We start from the raw sequence: 16,898 nt of genomic DNA, 5'->3' as shown, positions 1-16,898 counted from the left end.
AACGTTCCATGATTTTAGTGGCCAGTCGCTTACCGACGACACAGGCCGCCACCTTTTTGCGGACAAATATGTGGCTAATCTACTGCCGGCAGTTGCGGCCCGGTTAAAAGCAAGTGAGAGTTCTTGGTCCTCCGCGACACCGACGGCCCTTCTGACCATCGCCCAGTATTATGAGCGTCAGGAGCACGAGGCGAAGGGCCAGGAGGAGAAGAAGTCAAAAGATCTCAAAACGAAAGTTATGTTAGCACAAGTATATGGCCCGCCCCGCCGGGGTAATAACAATAGGGGAAGGAGCGGATCTTATGGTCCCCCTTCGGGCCGACCTGCTTTGAATAAGAACCAATGTGCGTACTGTAAGCAGTTGGGCCATTGGGCCAGGGAGTGACCAGCGTTGCGCGCTTCGCGGCAGGGGCACACTCTGGGTGGCCAGAGGGGGAGAGGGGGCTTCTCGAACTTTAGAGGGACCTCTAATGATAATGTCCGTTTTGATACGGCCGGACAGCACCGAGATAGCTCGAATATTTTTGATCACCAGCATCAGTACCATGTATCGGACATCGATCACTCGGGATATCACGATTCTCAGCATGCATAGGAATGCGTAGGATGGGGGTCCGAATCAGTTGAGGTGCCGGTCGATCAGACGGGTCCTTATGTATCGGCTGAGGTTTTAGGTTCTACTGATCAGTTCCTAGTGGATACAGGAGCGACACGTAGTGCATTGTCTAGGTACTTGGTTCCGGGGGCTCCCCCATCCGGCTCAATAGTTACATCGGTAGGGTTTGACGGTACACTTTCCCGAAGCCCTCTTTCACAGCCCCTTGCATTTAAAGTTGATTGTTTTTCTGCGCCTTGTCCGTTTCTGCTTGCTCCGTACACACCGGATAACATTATGGGCCTTGATATGTTAAAGCACTTTAGGGCTACAATTCGCTGTTCCCCCGAGGGTGTGAGGGTGATTTTAAATGACAACTACCCCCGATCTGGGCGGATGTGTACGATCTCAGAGGATGCGTTGTTGGCTACCCTCCCCCGAGCTTTATGGGCCACGTCGGACACGGATGTGGGACAAATGGTGATTCCTCCGGTCCACATTAGTGTCCAGGAGGGGGCGGTGCTACCACGCCTCCCCCAGTATCGTATTTCCCAGGAGGGCGAGGAAGCTCTCATACAGATTGTGCAAGATTTGATCGCGGTAGGAGTAGTGGAAGAAGTTCCCTATAATATCTGTAACAGTCCGATTCTCCCTATTCTGAAAAAGGACACGGATGCAAAGGTTTATCGGTTCATAATTGATTTGAGGGAGGTGAACAAGATCGTGATACCTCAGTACCCGGTGGTTTCCGATATCACGACGTTGCTCACCCTGGTCCCGCCTACGGCGACCGTGTTCTCAGTGATTGATTTGAAAAATGCCTTCTTTTCTATTCCCATTCACCCTGATAGCCGATTCCTTTTTGGGTTCACATTAAACAATAGATCTTATCGCTTTTGTAGAATTCCCCAGGGCTACACAGAAAGCCCTAGTATTTACAGTCAGGCCTTGAAACGACAGTTGGATTCCTTTGCTTTACTCGAGGGGGTCGCCCTCATTCAATATGTCGATGACATCCTGTTGGCGGCTGACACCCTGGAGTTGTGCGAGGAAAGTACGATAGCCTTACTTTCCTTTTTAGCATCCCACAATCACAAGGTCTCTAGGAAGAAATTGCAATTCTGTAGACCAAAGGTGACTTATTTGGGTCACCTTTTGTCTAAGGAGGGGCGTGCACTCACACCAGATCGTATCCAAGTAATTTTGGACACACCAAGGCCATCCACGCAGAAGGATGTGCGTGCATTTTTGGGTCTTGTTTCTTTTTGTAGACAGTGGATATTGGGGTTTTCACACATAGCTAAGCCATTACTAGCGCTCTTGACAAAAGACACGCCCATCCCGATCCCCTGGTCAGATGAGTGTGACGCTGCTTTTCAGCAATTAAGACAGGCCCTTTGTTCAGCACCAGTGTTAGGGACCCCTGATTATGCAAAACCCTTTTCGTTGTATGTGCATGAGAAAGATGGATGTGCATTATCAGTCTTAGTGCAGATGCACGGCGATAAGCAGCGCCCTTGTGCATACTTTTCGGCTGTGCTTGATCCTGTCGCCCGAGCGTTACCAGGGTGTTTTCGCTCGGTTGCGGCGACAGCTGTGTCAATACGGCAGAGTGAAGGAATTGTATTGTCCCATAAACTGTTGGTGTTAGTTCCCCACGCTGTTGATGCTCTGCTTAATCAAACAAAGACGCAGCATTTGACCAGTGCCCGTTTAACGGGATATGAGTTGACGCTTTTGGCTCCTCATATTACGTTAAAAAGGTGCGTGACATTAAACCCGGCCACATTGTTGCCATACCCCGAGACCCAGCCTGAGGCGCAGAAAGCGCATGATTGTATTCTTGTGACTGAGGAACAAACAAAGGGTCGTATTGATCTCCAGGATACGCCCTTTTTAGATGTAGATGGAGAGTTGTGGGTAGACGGATCATGCCTGAAGCTATCAGATGGTACGACTTCAGCAGCGTATGCAATTACCACGTTACAGACGATAGTGGAAACAGCACGCATACCACAGAAATCAGCTCAAGCAGCGGAACTGATAGCGTTAACACGAGCGTGTGAGCTCAGTACAGGATTGTGTGTGAATGTTTACACAGACAGCCGCTATGCCTTCGGAGTAGCGCACGATTTCGGCCTACTCTGGAAGGAGAGAGGGTTTCTAACGTCACATGGGGTACAGATAATGCATGGGGAGTTAGTTCATAACCTTTTAACTGCATTGACATACCCAAAGAAAATCGCCATTGTTAAGTGTAGCGCCCATAGGAAAGTGGTTGATAAGGTTGGAGAAGGGAATGCGTTAGCAGATCGAGTAGCACGGGAGACTGCGATGCAGCCCGGTACTACTGCCATGTATGTAGTGAAGTCACAGGTGGAGAGATGGCATGATGCGAAGGAGCAAGTGCGAGAAATACAAAAGACCGCTTCTGACAAAGAGCGGGAACAATGGGTTAGCGAAGGAGAGCTGGATGACGAGGGTTGCTGGAGAAATAAGCAGATGGATAGATGGAAATTACCCACGGCTTTTGTACAACCTATGGTTCAGATGGCACATGGGCTAGCACATGTTGGAGCTTCCGCAATTGTGAAATTGCTTACTCAAGTCTGGGAGCATCCAGAGATTGCTAGCACAGCAAAGAGGGTGGTGCAGACCTGTATGATTTGTCTGAAGTACAACCCAGGGAAAGGCACGCGAACTCCAGCAGGAGGATTTGCGACACCCACTGCACCCTTTGAGGTTCTGCAGATGGATTATATCCAGCTTGAGCGCTGTAACAATTTGAAGTATGTTCTAGTAGTGGTTTGCGCCTTCAGTAAGTGGGTTGAGGCGTACCCTGCGAAAGACAATACTGCAATGACTACAGCGAAGCTATTGCTGAAAGAGTTTTTCCCCCGATACGGCATCTGTAGACTTCTGTGGAGTGATAATGGCCCTCACTTTGTAGCGGATGTTATAAAGTATGTCTTAAGGGGCCTAGGCATCACTCAGAAGTTCCATGCCGTGTTCCACCCTCAGTCTGCAGGACTAGTCGAGAAGTATAATGGTACACTGAAGCTTAAGATCGCCAAAATTCAAGCTTCAACATCTTTGACTTGGCCAGACGCCTTGCCACTGGCGTTATTGTCAATTAGGTCGGTGCCACACTCTCGAACCGGCCTTACACCCTATGAGATTGTATTTGGACGCCCAATGAATATCTGGGGTCCACCAAGGCCTAAGGCTGTGTATGATGTACCTTGTGTAATGATGAGCGATTATCTGGCACAGTTAACGGATAACTTGGTTTCTATTCATCAACAGGTCCGAGAGGCGCTCCCTGATCGGTCTACCGGTGAAGGACATGGTCTCCGGCCTGGGGATCATGTCATGCTGAAGGTCTTCGACAGAACGAACAGTTTGGAGCCGAGATGGATCGGACCTGAGCAAGTCCTTCTTGCAACGAGGACGGCAGTGCGAGTCTCGAACAGGAAGAATTGGATCCATTCCTTGCACTGTCGAAAGGTACCGCCCGGACTGGTGGAGTCTGCCGTGCTGACCGATCAACGAGAAGTCCTAGCAGCAGAGACAGGCCGTGTTGCGAGGCCAAACGACACTGAGGAGCTCTTTTCGGACCACACGACTTCTGGAGGAAGGCGATATCATCTGCGACCAAGGAAGTGAGATCTTCAGTACTGGGACATACTGTCAGAACGGCCCTTGGGTTAGTGAAACGGAGAGCCGCTGAGGCAAGGGGGGGGGATCAGCCCTGCATTAGTGTAGCGACACCCGTCTTGGCCCGTTGGTGAAGAAATCAACCGCTGCCCAAGGGGAAGAGTTCTGACAGACTTTTAGTTTCAGGAAGATATTAGGGTATTGTTTCCTTTGGCATGGAGAAAAAGAAGATTTTTTGTGCGTTGGGGTTCATGCTAACAGTAGCTATCGTTGGTATAACCACATGGTTTGTGGAGGAGGCAACTCCAGCTCGAGAGACACTTGTGTTGACGACTCCAGTGCCTGCGGAGCACTACTTTTACACATTGCCATATCAAGAGTTAAAGCATCGACAATCCTATTTGAATAACACTTTCATTCAGATGCTGCATCACACCCACGTTGCTACAAATGCTACGAACTGTTGGATATGTGGGATGATGCCAGCCCATCAGAAGAAAGGAGGTACGCCATTCATACCACTTCCTTTCTCACACAATGGCTCTTGTAGAGCATGGTACACTTTGTTGTTTGCCACTCGGAAACCGACAGTGGGACGACTGCTTTTTAGACTTAATAAAGAATGTCATCAGGACAGAAATGGATATCCACAAGCAAATGGAACAATTTGGGAATGGGAAGAGTACCGACCAGACAATGAATCCATTCCCTATATCTTTACGAACACTAGAGACACTATGGGGAAGGACAAGTTTGTGATCCAAGTGGCACAAGCCCAAGCGGACCTGTGTGTCCAGAGTGTGGGTTTTATCCCTGTTGGTGTCAGTGATTGTTTAACTGTTCTGAATATCGACGGACTGAATAACAGCACCTTCCTAGCATCCCATAATACCTATTTTGTATGTGGAAATAAAGGTTATTACCGTTTGCCGGCTGGGTGGTCTGGGGTATGCTATGTATCATTCCTACTACCCCCTGTATTCCTAGCACCTGCATCGTATCATAAAGACTTGAAATTGTTGAATAATGTGACTGTAAATAGGTATAAACGTACTTTATCGACGGATGATGTGGATCAGACTGATACCAGTTTGCAACAGTATATTGATTTTAACTTAGGATTGTTCTTCTTTGTTGGTGCCGCCTTGAATAGTAGGAAGATCCGAAGATTAACAAGAGTGGTAGAAGCTGTGACAAATCAGACTGCTGCTGCTCTTGGGAATCTTACGGAAGAATTACAGATTACCAGAATTGTTGCATTGCAGAACCGTATGGTATTGGATGTAATGCTAGCTGATCGAGGAGGAGCCTGTAAAATTATTGGAAGTAGCTGCTGTGTGTTCATTCCTGATCATACACCATCCGTTTATAACGCCATTAATAAGCTGCATAAAATAGCAGCTGAAATCCACACGGAAAACGGCACTTGGTCCTTTTCTGGATGGTTTTGGGCATTGGTTACTGCCTGGGGATGAAAGGTCTTAACTGGTCTTTGTATTATCATAGCAATTCTATTCCTTCTCTGTATGTGTATTCAATGTGGACCATTATGTTGTTCTGTATGCATTTCATTCTGCATTCCAGATAAGAAAGCTATTGCCGAAGTTGCCCGTCAGAAGGGTCTAGCTAAAGAGGTTAAAGGAATGATGATAATTGACGTATACGATGATTATTCTTGGAAGCCAGATGTCTTCAGTAAATGCTGAAAGGGTCGTCTGTTGTAAATTAAGGCAGAATGTGATTAAGCATTTACTGAAAACATTAGTGTTTCCCTTTTATCGTGTTTTCCCCATTATGTTGGCCGAAGTCCGGACTCCATTTTGTATTGACATGCTGCCACGTGTTCACCACGAGGAGAGTCCGACCTCTGTGTTAGTTGCTCTTGTAATCTGCCTAGCAACAGTTATAAATAGCTCCCTCTTGTCCATCTGGCGCATGCCCAGACTTGACCGCATCTGTTATAATTAGCTTTGCTTGACCATGTGTTTTCGCGGGCTCAAGGAGTGTGTTAGCTCCGCCCATGTATTGATTTAGAATCGAGAATGACCCTAAATGGTAATGTTCTTCGACTTCATGTACTATCCACCCACTCATGAGCCCCTCTGTTGTGTATAAAAGGGGGCTGTGTACGAATGTTCGGTGTGCTACTCCTTGCAATACTGAAGAGTGTTGTGTGGATTGTAGGACCACCCTTAAGGGTTAATAAACGTTGTTTTTGTACTTTGCAGTTTCCGTGCCAACTTCCTTATAGATCTCGTTACAGAAGAGCGAACCCTTGTCTCTTGCGGGCCTAGCTGGGGCTTGTATTCATCAATGGTCACAGATTCAAATTCCAGTGGGTCCACTCAGCCTATCATCCGTCTGGGGGCGATAAAACGAGTACCATTGATTTGGGTGACAATAAACATCTGTTATTCAGCACCAAGATGCCCACGGGTGAACCTGCACTTTACAAATATACGTTGTCTTCCCTATGCTCTCCCCAGAAGCCATGTGCCAGAGATGCAGGAGGGGGCCGATAACAGAAGAGAGGGCGTTAATGAACAGAATAGCCCATGGCTGATGGCTATAATGCTATTAGAACACTCTACCCGTTCAGTACAGGAATCTCTTAATGAAACCCAGAGATAAGGGCATATTTAACCGCAGGAATGAGCAGTCTTTATTCCCCTCTGCACACTTATCTTCAGTGGAGTTCCCATCTTCAATGACTAACTAAGCTAAACCTGAGTACCGTCTCCAAAGGGAATGCTGTTTCCTCCAGAGGTCTGAAAGGATGCCACCTTCAACTGGACATTAGGACCGAATAAATGAGAATCGCCAGAACACTCTCTGATCTTAGTATGTTTTTCTTCAGATTTGGGCAATATACATCATTTTAATCATATTGGAAGCAAAGCAATGTCCCATGTGGTGTGATTAATCAATTTTATAGGTCTCTATGAAGGAGATTTTTTGCATGTTTATTAGAATTCTACAGAACTAAAATTTCCTCCTACACTGACTTGCGGCTTAGAATTTGTTCCATTTAGAACTTGGGCTTTTTTGTTCTTAGATATGAAGTTAGTAGCTCACGAAATTATCCACATTGATATCCCAGTGCATATACTGCGCTTCGTATATGGCTTAATTTACTCCTACGTTCCGGCTGTACCAGCAGTTATCCAATAAGACTATTGTTTAAGTCACGCCCGAAAGATCTCTGAAGCAACCTTAGAAACAAGGGGGCAGATTTACAAGCCCCTTGCGCCACTTTTAACATGGGAAAAGTGACGCAAAAGTGGCGCAAGGGGGTTATAAATCTGCCCCAAGGAGTCTTTAATAGTATACAGTTCACTAGTACCTTAAATTTCTCTCATGCACTGAAATTGTTTGTAATCACTACTGACTTACTACAGTGCTGGTTTCTCAGCCACCTATGACTTACCTTGAAAAGGTCCACCCCTCTGTTAAGTTTACTGCGTGCAGAGACCTTTGCTCTACCTTTAGGATGTACAAGACCATTTCCGATAGCGCGTTTGTAAAATAACCCCAGCCCTGTGTCACATCTTCTTTAGATCCTGGTGCTACAAGATTGATTTTCACTTAAGGACCAGAATTACCTCCATGACATCACTAACTGGAACATGGGTAGGTCTGCTAACAATCATTGTGTCTGTCCACTTTGTGTGAAAGGTATATACTATTTATATCATGAATTTCATGTTCACCCATCATTAGAGACAGTACCTAGAATTGATTTACGCTCACTTCATTTGAAATACAGAATAAGCTCTATCAGTGAGTTTGTTAATTTAATGCTGTTTTCATTCAAGTGAGCATGTTTGTTACTGTGATTTTAAATACTATAAAAGCTACTTGAAATATGTTAGACCGTTATTTATTTTATGATGTCTCAAGTTTCATATTTCGTATTGTTTAGATCAGAAGGACTCTAAAATAATTCATCAATAACATTGAAACATTTCTACATGAAAATGAAAGCTTGGCTGACTAGATTTATTTTTGCAATATCTTGTGGTTCATTTGACTTTAGTTGTCATACTGTGAATCTCTACTAAAAACACATAGATGAATACTACGAGTAGCGTTCTGCATATGCGGAAGGTTTATTTTAAAATGTTTGATCATAAAGTCTTATTAAGGAGGAAGCACCGACTGATGAAACAACCTCATTTAACCTGTGACTGGAAAATACGATCTGATTTTTCAGAAAATGCATTTACAAAAAGTAAAGTCTACTGCTCACAACACGTTTTTATTCTGACAAATATATACATACATATAGTATTTTGACAAGCATATGAGTGGCACAATAAGGTGCAAAAATCAGACAACTTCATCTATAGGCTCAGGCATGTGACGTAATCTATCTATACTCTTATTGGTGCATAATCTGTAAGGGCACTAGTACTGTAGGATAATAATGCCAATGAATATCGAAAATGAAACCAGTACCACTTTATACCGCCAGTTTTCATAGGTGCAGAGTGTGCAATAAAAAGATGGCATAGAAAAGAAAGACAGACTCACCAAACACATAGGGTCTCATTTACGAGGTTTTGGTGCAGGGCAGCGCCGTAAGGAATCTTGCTGCACTGCCATGTGTCAAAAGAAGAGGGCAGGAATGCGCCGTTTCTCTGAGATATGGCGCGTTCCAGTCCTTTTCCGCTGCGCTGGCACACAATGGGCTGCCATGCACCAACATATGCACCATTGTAGGCCATTGCACCCTTGCAAGCAGTGCTGCACGGGTGCCCGCGTTGCAGGGATGATTGTTTTTGTGCAGGAGGGGAGACCTTCCTGCACAATAACAATCACAAGAGGTAAATAAAGGTATTAATCCTCATTGCGCCTCCCTTACACCTCCCCTGGGGAGGCGTGGGAATCTAACGCATTTCCAGGTTTTCCAAACCTTGTAAATCTGGAAATGCGTCAGAATCCATGGGTGTTGAGCGAGAACGCACACAGCAACACTCATGGAACGCCCCTTTCACGCTGAGTAATGCGTGAAAGGGGACCATAGTTACAAGGCCATGAAAAGCCATGCAGAGTTGCTTTGCGTGGCCTTGTAAATAACTGCCAGAGTTAAAGATCATTCAATGTTTTTGTAGACGGGCACAGGATGCGTATAGCACTGTTCAGTAACGATGGCTTGCATTTTTTTCACTTCTACGTGAAATTTGTCATTGTTTCATTAAAACTATGGATTCTTTTATTTTTTCTCTTTTTCTCAAAAACTGCAGTCTGCGCATAAATTTTCCTCCAACCAATGCCTTAACTTCATTTCTTTCTTGGCCAAGGACTTTATTTAGATTTCGGCGGATGGGATAGCCGCCACTGTTGTGATGGAGTCACCTGTCCGCCAAGATCCAAATCAGGCCCTAAGTCTCTAGCGTCGGAGCGTGAACCTTACTCTAGCCACAGTAGTCATCGTAGACCCTGGACGTTATTTGGCGATCCCGGCGCTGGTTGGGATGCTCTTCCAGCTTGGAAACAGCCGCCACCTCTTCCAGTCTCACAGCTCTGGCCTGGTGCAAACCAAGGTGGAGCAATTTTTCCATTAAGGTGGTTCCCAGATTGAATACCAGAGCCAACCAGGCAAGCCCAAAGATGATCCAGATGGCGGCCACGCTCCTGTAGACAGAGATGTAGTGGTTGTTTGGATCCGTTCCTGGGAAGCGAGTAACAAATAAACAACAACATCAGACATTCTCCGATGACACCTAACGTTGCCACGTCACATACGGTGATCAACATAATACATACTGTGATGACATGTAAAACTTGAGTATCGCATGTGGTGACGAACATCAGACATACTGCGAAGACTTCTAACATTGGAATGTCACATACAATGGCCAGCATCAGACATACTCTGATGACACCTAAAACTGAAGCGTCAAAAGCAATGAGGAACATAAGACATAGTGCGATGACATGTAAAACTTGAGTATCGCATGTGGTGATGAACATCTGACATACTGCGAAGACTTCTAACGTTGGATATGTCACATACGGTGACCAGTATTAGACATACTCCGATGACATCTAAAACTGGAGCGTCACATGCGGTGATCAGCATCAGACATGCTGAGATGACAACTAACATTGGAATGTCACATACAGTGGCCAGCATCAGACATACTGGGACGGCATCTAAAACTGGAGCGTCAAAAGCAATGAGGAACATCAGACATATTGCAATGGCATCAACAATGGAACTTCACATGCAGTGACCAGCATCAGACATACTGCGATGTCATCAAGAATGGAACTTCACATGCAGTGACCAGCATCAGTAATAATGCGAAGACATCAACAATGGAACTTGACAAGCAGTGACAAACATCAGACATACACCAATGACATCAACTACAGAACTTCATATGCATTGACGAGGATCAGATATCCTGCGATTAGTTCAACAATGGAACTTTACAGGTAGTGACATGCATCAGGCATGCTCCGATTACATCAACAATGGAACTTCACATGCAGTGACAACCATCAGGCATACTGCGATGACATTAACAATGGAACTTTAAAGGCAGTGACATGCATCCGACATGCTCTGAGGTCATCAACAATGGAAGTTCACATGCAGTGACAACCATCAGGCATACTGCGATGACATCAACAATGGAACGTCACAGGCGGTGACGAACATCAGACATACTCCAGTGACATCAACAATGGAAGTTCACATGCAGTGACCAGCGTCATACATACTCCGATGACATCAACAATGGAGCTTCAAAATGTAATGACCAGCCCTTGTCCATGTGCTCATTCAAACTTTAGAAGTTTATTTTGGAAATTATATCCAGAAGATGCTTACTTGCCTCCCTCTTCATAAGGGTGAATATGAATGGCACCCAAAGTGAAGGATTTAATTTTGAGCTACTAACGATGAATCCTAATTAGAAAATATTGTGACAAACTCGTTGACAAACTCCGCTGTCACTCGGGCATAAAGCGCTGATCGTAGACAACCTCCTCGGTTCTCCAGCACGAAGAGCAGCGCCCAGCCGCCGTATAGGGAAAAATGAAGTCTTTGTTGTCCCTGAGACTTCTTGAACAAGCCCTTGGAGAAGGCAGAGTCTAGCTCTCCTTCAACAGAGTCAGAGAGCAGCAGGCGGCAGGGCAACAAGAAGAAAAAGAGCCCTTCCAGAAAAGCAGTCCAGCTGAGTTCTTTAGGTTGCACACCAGTTCTCTGGCAGAGCTTCAGTTATAAGTCCAGCAATGTCTGATTAGATGGGGTCAGACACCCAGTACTTATACCAAAAAGTGCCTTTGATGTGGAGGTGACTTCAAAGCAACGCCTTTGAAGGGCACAGGTCCCCTTTCAGCTCAGTCCTGTCTGCCAGCCTATCTATGGGGGTTTGATCAGTGCTTTCCCTCTAGACAGCCATAAACACTGGATGCTGGTTTTAAGGCTCAAAAAGAGCTGACAGCAGAGGAATGCCCACTTTCCAAAGAGGAAAGGGAGGACCGGACACGTACTCTTCAATAGCTAGTGTCCCGTCCTCAAACAATTCAGCAGACTGGCTGCGACTCCGGTCAGGCAATACATAATTGAAGAGTGCCTGCAGGAACCATGCAATTACCCTAATGTGTGGTCTGATCCTCTCATAAGTTAATATTGGGGATTCCGTAAAATGTCTTTTCATGTTTCACATCTGTTTATTAAATCCCACCACTCTCTCTTAGTTCCACATCACCCTGATTTGTTGAAGCCCAAAGGAAGGCACCTGAGCCCGGGTTTTGAGTTAAGGTCTTCGCCTATGCTGTTTCACCCCGCCATCTTTAATATCTGCCTTCCGTCCATTATATGATTCCTCAAGAGAGGGTCTATGGAAATGTGAGCATGCACCGCACTGCCAGCTGTAAAAATTGAGACATATTTTTAACTTATTGCAATATGTCAGAACGTCAGGGCAGTTCTAAACAAGCATTAACAAAGCCAATAGGTTTCACTTTAGAGAGAGGTTTGATTTTTATTTTCTTCTCTCTGGTAGCTGGTTTGTGGAGTATTGCTGATGTGATTTGATGTAAAAGTGTGAATCATTGTCTGTAAAACAATCAGCTCTTGCAGTATTGTGTCTGTGCAGCCCATCAGCGAACTTGAGTCACATGACGCAGTGCGATGAAGGTGAAGTAGACTGCTCGCACAACTGCTTTCCTTCCTCCTGAATGTTAACTTTTGGAACATGCGGTTTAACCGCAAGACTGTGCACAAATGGTTCCATGTATAAAATATATAGCTGTAAAGTTTTGGGTCTGCATATATGGTTGCAATAATTCTTGTTAATACATTATGCCTGTGTGTGATGATTGGCGGCATCATGTGTGCGTATAGCTCTCCACTGGAAGCAGTTGTAACGAGGGGCGGGGAATCTGAAGCGGGAATCAGAGGGAAGGCGATGGAAAGAGTGGTAGATGACAGATGGGGCAAGCAGCGATGAGGGAGGGGTTGGGTGGATGGAACAGGTGCCCCCAGAAACAGCAAATGTGATGAGATAAGGACAAGATTTACAGGGCTGTTTACAGAAATGGTACTAGGAGCATCAACACTACAAAGAAACAAAAGGAAACCTTCCCAAATCACAGGCTGGAAAAAACAAAACAATTGTGTGCATCAATGAACTAAAATAGGCAAACGTGAAATGATACAAGTAATGGGTCACTGTACCATGGGAGGGAGCAGGACACAAGAAGGAGGAACAAAAAACACAGATTACCCACATAGAAGAAAGCTTTTGGAAAGGACATGTTATGTTATGTTAAAGTAGATTTATAGAGCGCACGGCTACTCAAAAGAGTGTCCCGGCGCTAAGACAGAAAGAAAACAGATGCCGGAGGAAGAAGAGAGAGAAAAGAAACCCAGAGAAGAAAAAGATGGATTATATTGTTTTTTGAAACAACCAGGTTTTCAGTTGTTTCCTGAAGGCAAGCAGGCTGGTGACTTGCCTAAGTGGAAGAGGCAGCTTATTCCAAAGTCCAGCCACTTGCACTTGAAAAGAGCGACCGCCTTTGCGAGCTCTGAGATACTTAGGGGTGACCATAAGATGTTGATGAGCAGATCTAAGAGATCTGCGAGGTACATAAACAGAGACTCTTCTGCATATGTACTTTGCTCCCATACCATGCATTTGCAACCTGCATGTGAAGAAATTAATCAAAAGCAATAGGCGGGCTGTAAGGCCACAGAGTGCATACAACATGTCTTGAAGAGACAGTGCATGCACTGCTTTGCCAAGACCTAAAAAACCAGGAGTGTCTGGGGAAATCCGGGACATCTGGTCACCCTGGCGGGTGTGATCTGGGCAGCCATGTTACATGTTGATGAGTTGCGGGTGACTTAGGAGAGTTGCAGACAACTTTGCATTCATATAGTGGATCCCGATCAGGTCATCCTGGGCTCCTGGCAGTCTGGGCGGAATGTGAAATCCCCAGGCTGCTCGTGGCTCTCTTGCTTTGGGATGCAGATATCCATTCATGTCCTTGGCACATGCCTCATCGGTGGGCAGCTCAGAGTCAGGCCAGTTACAGGTTGACATGATGAGCAGCCCTACTGAGGGTAACACAGTTCTCATCTGCAGTATATATGACAAGTTCTGCTGCAAGAGATGATCACAAATTGATGAAGCAATTTTATTTACTCCATCCTCACAACATCAGAAGCCTGTACCCATGCCCTGACGTGTTGTACAGGGTGCTGCACTCCCTCTGCATTGGTTTTCATTGTTAACTCATTTGGTGCTTCTCACTTCACAGACAAGTGCATTTAAGTTGCACAGGATAGCTCAGTGAGTTGTGCACTATATGTTCAGTCGTGCGCCAGACAGTAGTTTTTAAAGAGCCCACAGATTGTCAATATTAAGATAATGCAAGTTGTCAATAGAATGATACAAACAAACCCACAAGGGCCACTCCTTACCTAGCACAAAATCCCCAAATCCAATGGTGCTGAGGGTGATGAAGGCGAAGTAGAAACCCTGTCCGTAGCTCCAGCCCTCAATGTAACTGAAGATCATCGGAGGAAAGACGAGAAAGAGGAGGGTCCCCGACGTCAGGAACAATGTCACCGTCACAGTCTTCACCACCTTCTGTGCAGCAGAGAAAGCAAGAGGACACAGATGTCAGTGATATGCATCACTGCCCTTTGACCTGTACAGAGGTCTACAGTCCATGCCATGAACATCACAGGTCTACACCGATGGACCACAAAGGCATGACCCTAGGGTGTCCCCCTCCCTCCTGCACATTACAGATACTGCTACAGTCCTTGACTTTAGTGTGATAAACTAATGCATTCTGGGTATTGTAGTCTTGTTTTGTTTCCATTGAACTAATTAGATGAACACACCACAAAACCCTAATCTGTAGGACTAGGGCTGAGAAATTGAGACAGCGTCCATACTGACCTGGAGGGAGGCGGTCACCCTCCCTGACCCAATACAGACATTCATAATAACCGGTGACCAGGAAAATGGTTTGCATGTAGATTGATTGTATGTAATCTGCCCCAAGGGGGCATCCTGGTAACTTGGAATAGGCCAAGAATGATATTTTACAATCTTAAAATACTTTGAGTGAGATCAGTTTCCCTTCATCTTTTACCATTTGATTACTGTGGGGACTACTTAAGGGTGACCCAGGGCAGGCAGGGGGTGCATCGGTTCCATTGTGTCTGTTGAAGCTTTTGCTGCGGGTGTCCAGGGGCCTCTGTAGTACTGGACCCGACATTGAGCACCGAGTAAGACCTTTAGCACTTGTCTTGCAGTGCAGCTCGGCAGAAAATTCAAGGCTTACTCAGGGAGACAGCCAATCAGAATAGTCCTTTACAAATTGAGGCCCAGACAGTGTTTCCACAAGCAAGGAAAAGTACTTTAACCCCTTCCCTGCGGGGGTTAATTCCCCGCGGTGCGGGAGGGTGGGGGGCCGCGGCGCCGCTGTGCTCGTGAAGAGCTCAGCTCATCATGACTCACAGTGGATCTGTCCTCATGACGAACTGAGCTCGTCATGACCCCGCCCACTGATTAATTCTCCTGCACAGGCGGGGAATTAATCGCGCGTGGGCGGGCCACGGCCGTTATGACGAGCTCAGCTCGTCATGAGCACAGCTCCACTGTGACTCATGACAAGCTCAGCTCGTCATGAGTACTCTACCAGTTAATCTCTAAACACAACAACAAATAAGCAATGACATCAGGAGCCAGAATCATCATGGGCGTGCACTGCCCTTGCTACACACAAGCTGACCCAAGGGCAATGCAAGGCCTTAATGTGAGATTTACTATCCCATCCGGAGAACCCAATGTGGTTCTGTATGGCACAGTGAATAAGGAATAAAGCAAAGGTAGTACAAATCGCTACTGTGCGTTACTCTGCCCTGGGAAGGAGTTCCATGGGAGAAGCGTGGGTGTTCCTACCAGTGCTTTATCTGTGAAAAAATAGGTAATGGGTTCTTGTCAGGAGGCCACTGTAGCTTGTACCACCCATTGCCTGTCAGCACTGCCTATGACAGAACAAATCCAAATACAATTACACTCCTGCATGTATAGTAATTCAGACTATTCCAGTCCCCCAAAGTTATAAGAATGGCGTGGGGCGGGTATTAGTAATTTTTAAGGTATATTGAATTTACAAACAACTGTTGTTGTGCTCGTCTCTGAATTAAATAAGCAGACCATCATAAGTGCCAGAGTTGACAATTAAGTGCCAGTGCTAAGCACCGGAAACAACGGCTCAAATTAAGCACTTGCTCCCACGCATCCACCCACGGGTTTCGTGCATTCTCACGTTTATTAACACTAATAAACCTGGAAATGTGTCAAAATGCTGCCCCGTCCCAAGGGAGGTGCAACAAGGAGAAATATGTTTATTTCTCATCATTTCTTCCTCTTTCAATGTGTGCTGTGTTATGCAGCACAAGTAGAAAGAGAAAAAAGCCTCAGAGGATTATTTTTGTGCAGGAAGGAGCTCCTTTCTGCACAAAAACAATCCTGTCTGCAAAGCGGGCACTCTTGCACCATGGCGCAAGGGTGCCTGCGTTGGCGCCACGCAGCACTCAGTGCATCAGCGCAGATAGAGAACAAGAATGTGACATATCTGAGTAAATATTATGCATTTCTGCCCTCTCGCTTTGATGCAGCGCAGCAAGTTGTCTTCCTGCGTTGCGTCAAACATTGATAAATCTGGCACCAGGTCCTAGAGGAGAGTATTACTAAAGTGTGAGTACCAGGGAGTTCTTGCAGTCAAGTGGCAGGGGAACTCCTGTGGATTGCAGTTCTAGACAGGGGTGCAGAACAGAATGTGGATGAGCCGCAGTCAAGCTTCAGTTCACCAAGACGGAGCATGCAGCCGCTTGTGCGGTTAAGGTCCTCCAGACCCTGTCTACCCTGATGACACTCCTTCAGGTAAGCCAAGCAGGGCTCTGAGGTCCCAGTGGAGTGGGCAGGGGGTATGCAGGGTTTCAGGGTCAGTGCAGGCTCAGAACAGGGCTCTGCGTGCAGCTGCGTGTGCGGTTAAGGTCCTCCAGACCCTGTCTACCCTGATGACACTCCTTCAGGTAAACCAAGCAGGGCTCTGAGGTCCCAGTGGAGTGGGCAGGGGGTATGCAGGGTTTCAGGGTAAATGC

The 16,898-nt window shown here is 46.0% G+C and overlaps 1 protein-coding gene across 1 annotated transcript in view; it reads right to left on the bottom strand.

Annotated features, from left to right (window-relative positions):
* Window positions 1-8,346: 8,346 nt before the first annotated feature.
* KCNK16 (potassium two pore domain channel subfamily K member 16) overlaps window positions 8,347-16,898 on the bottom strand; it is a 75,496-nt gene continuing 66,944 nt past the window's right edge. The window contains exons 4-5 of the mRNA XM_085609113.1: window positions 14,196-14,364; window positions 8,347-9,926 (exon numbers count right to left, since the gene is read on the bottom strand). Of these exons, the coding sequence (XP_085465239.1) occupies window positions 9,670-9,926; window positions 14,196-14,364 (426 nt within the window). The 3' untranslated portion in view covers window positions 8,347-9,669. The remainder of the gene's footprint in view (window positions 9,927-14,195; window positions 14,365-16,898) is intronic.

Source organism: Triturus cristatus, chromosome 6 (genome assembly GCF_964204655.1).
Source record: "Triturus cristatus chromosome 6, aTriCri1.1, whole genome shotgun sequence".
NCBI classification, from domain to species: Eukaryota; Metazoa; Chordata; class Amphibia; order Caudata; family Salamandridae; genus Triturus; species Triturus cristatus.
The sequence above is the reverse complement of the archived record's forward strand: the minus strand, read 5'-3'. Positions and strand labels throughout refer to the sequence as shown.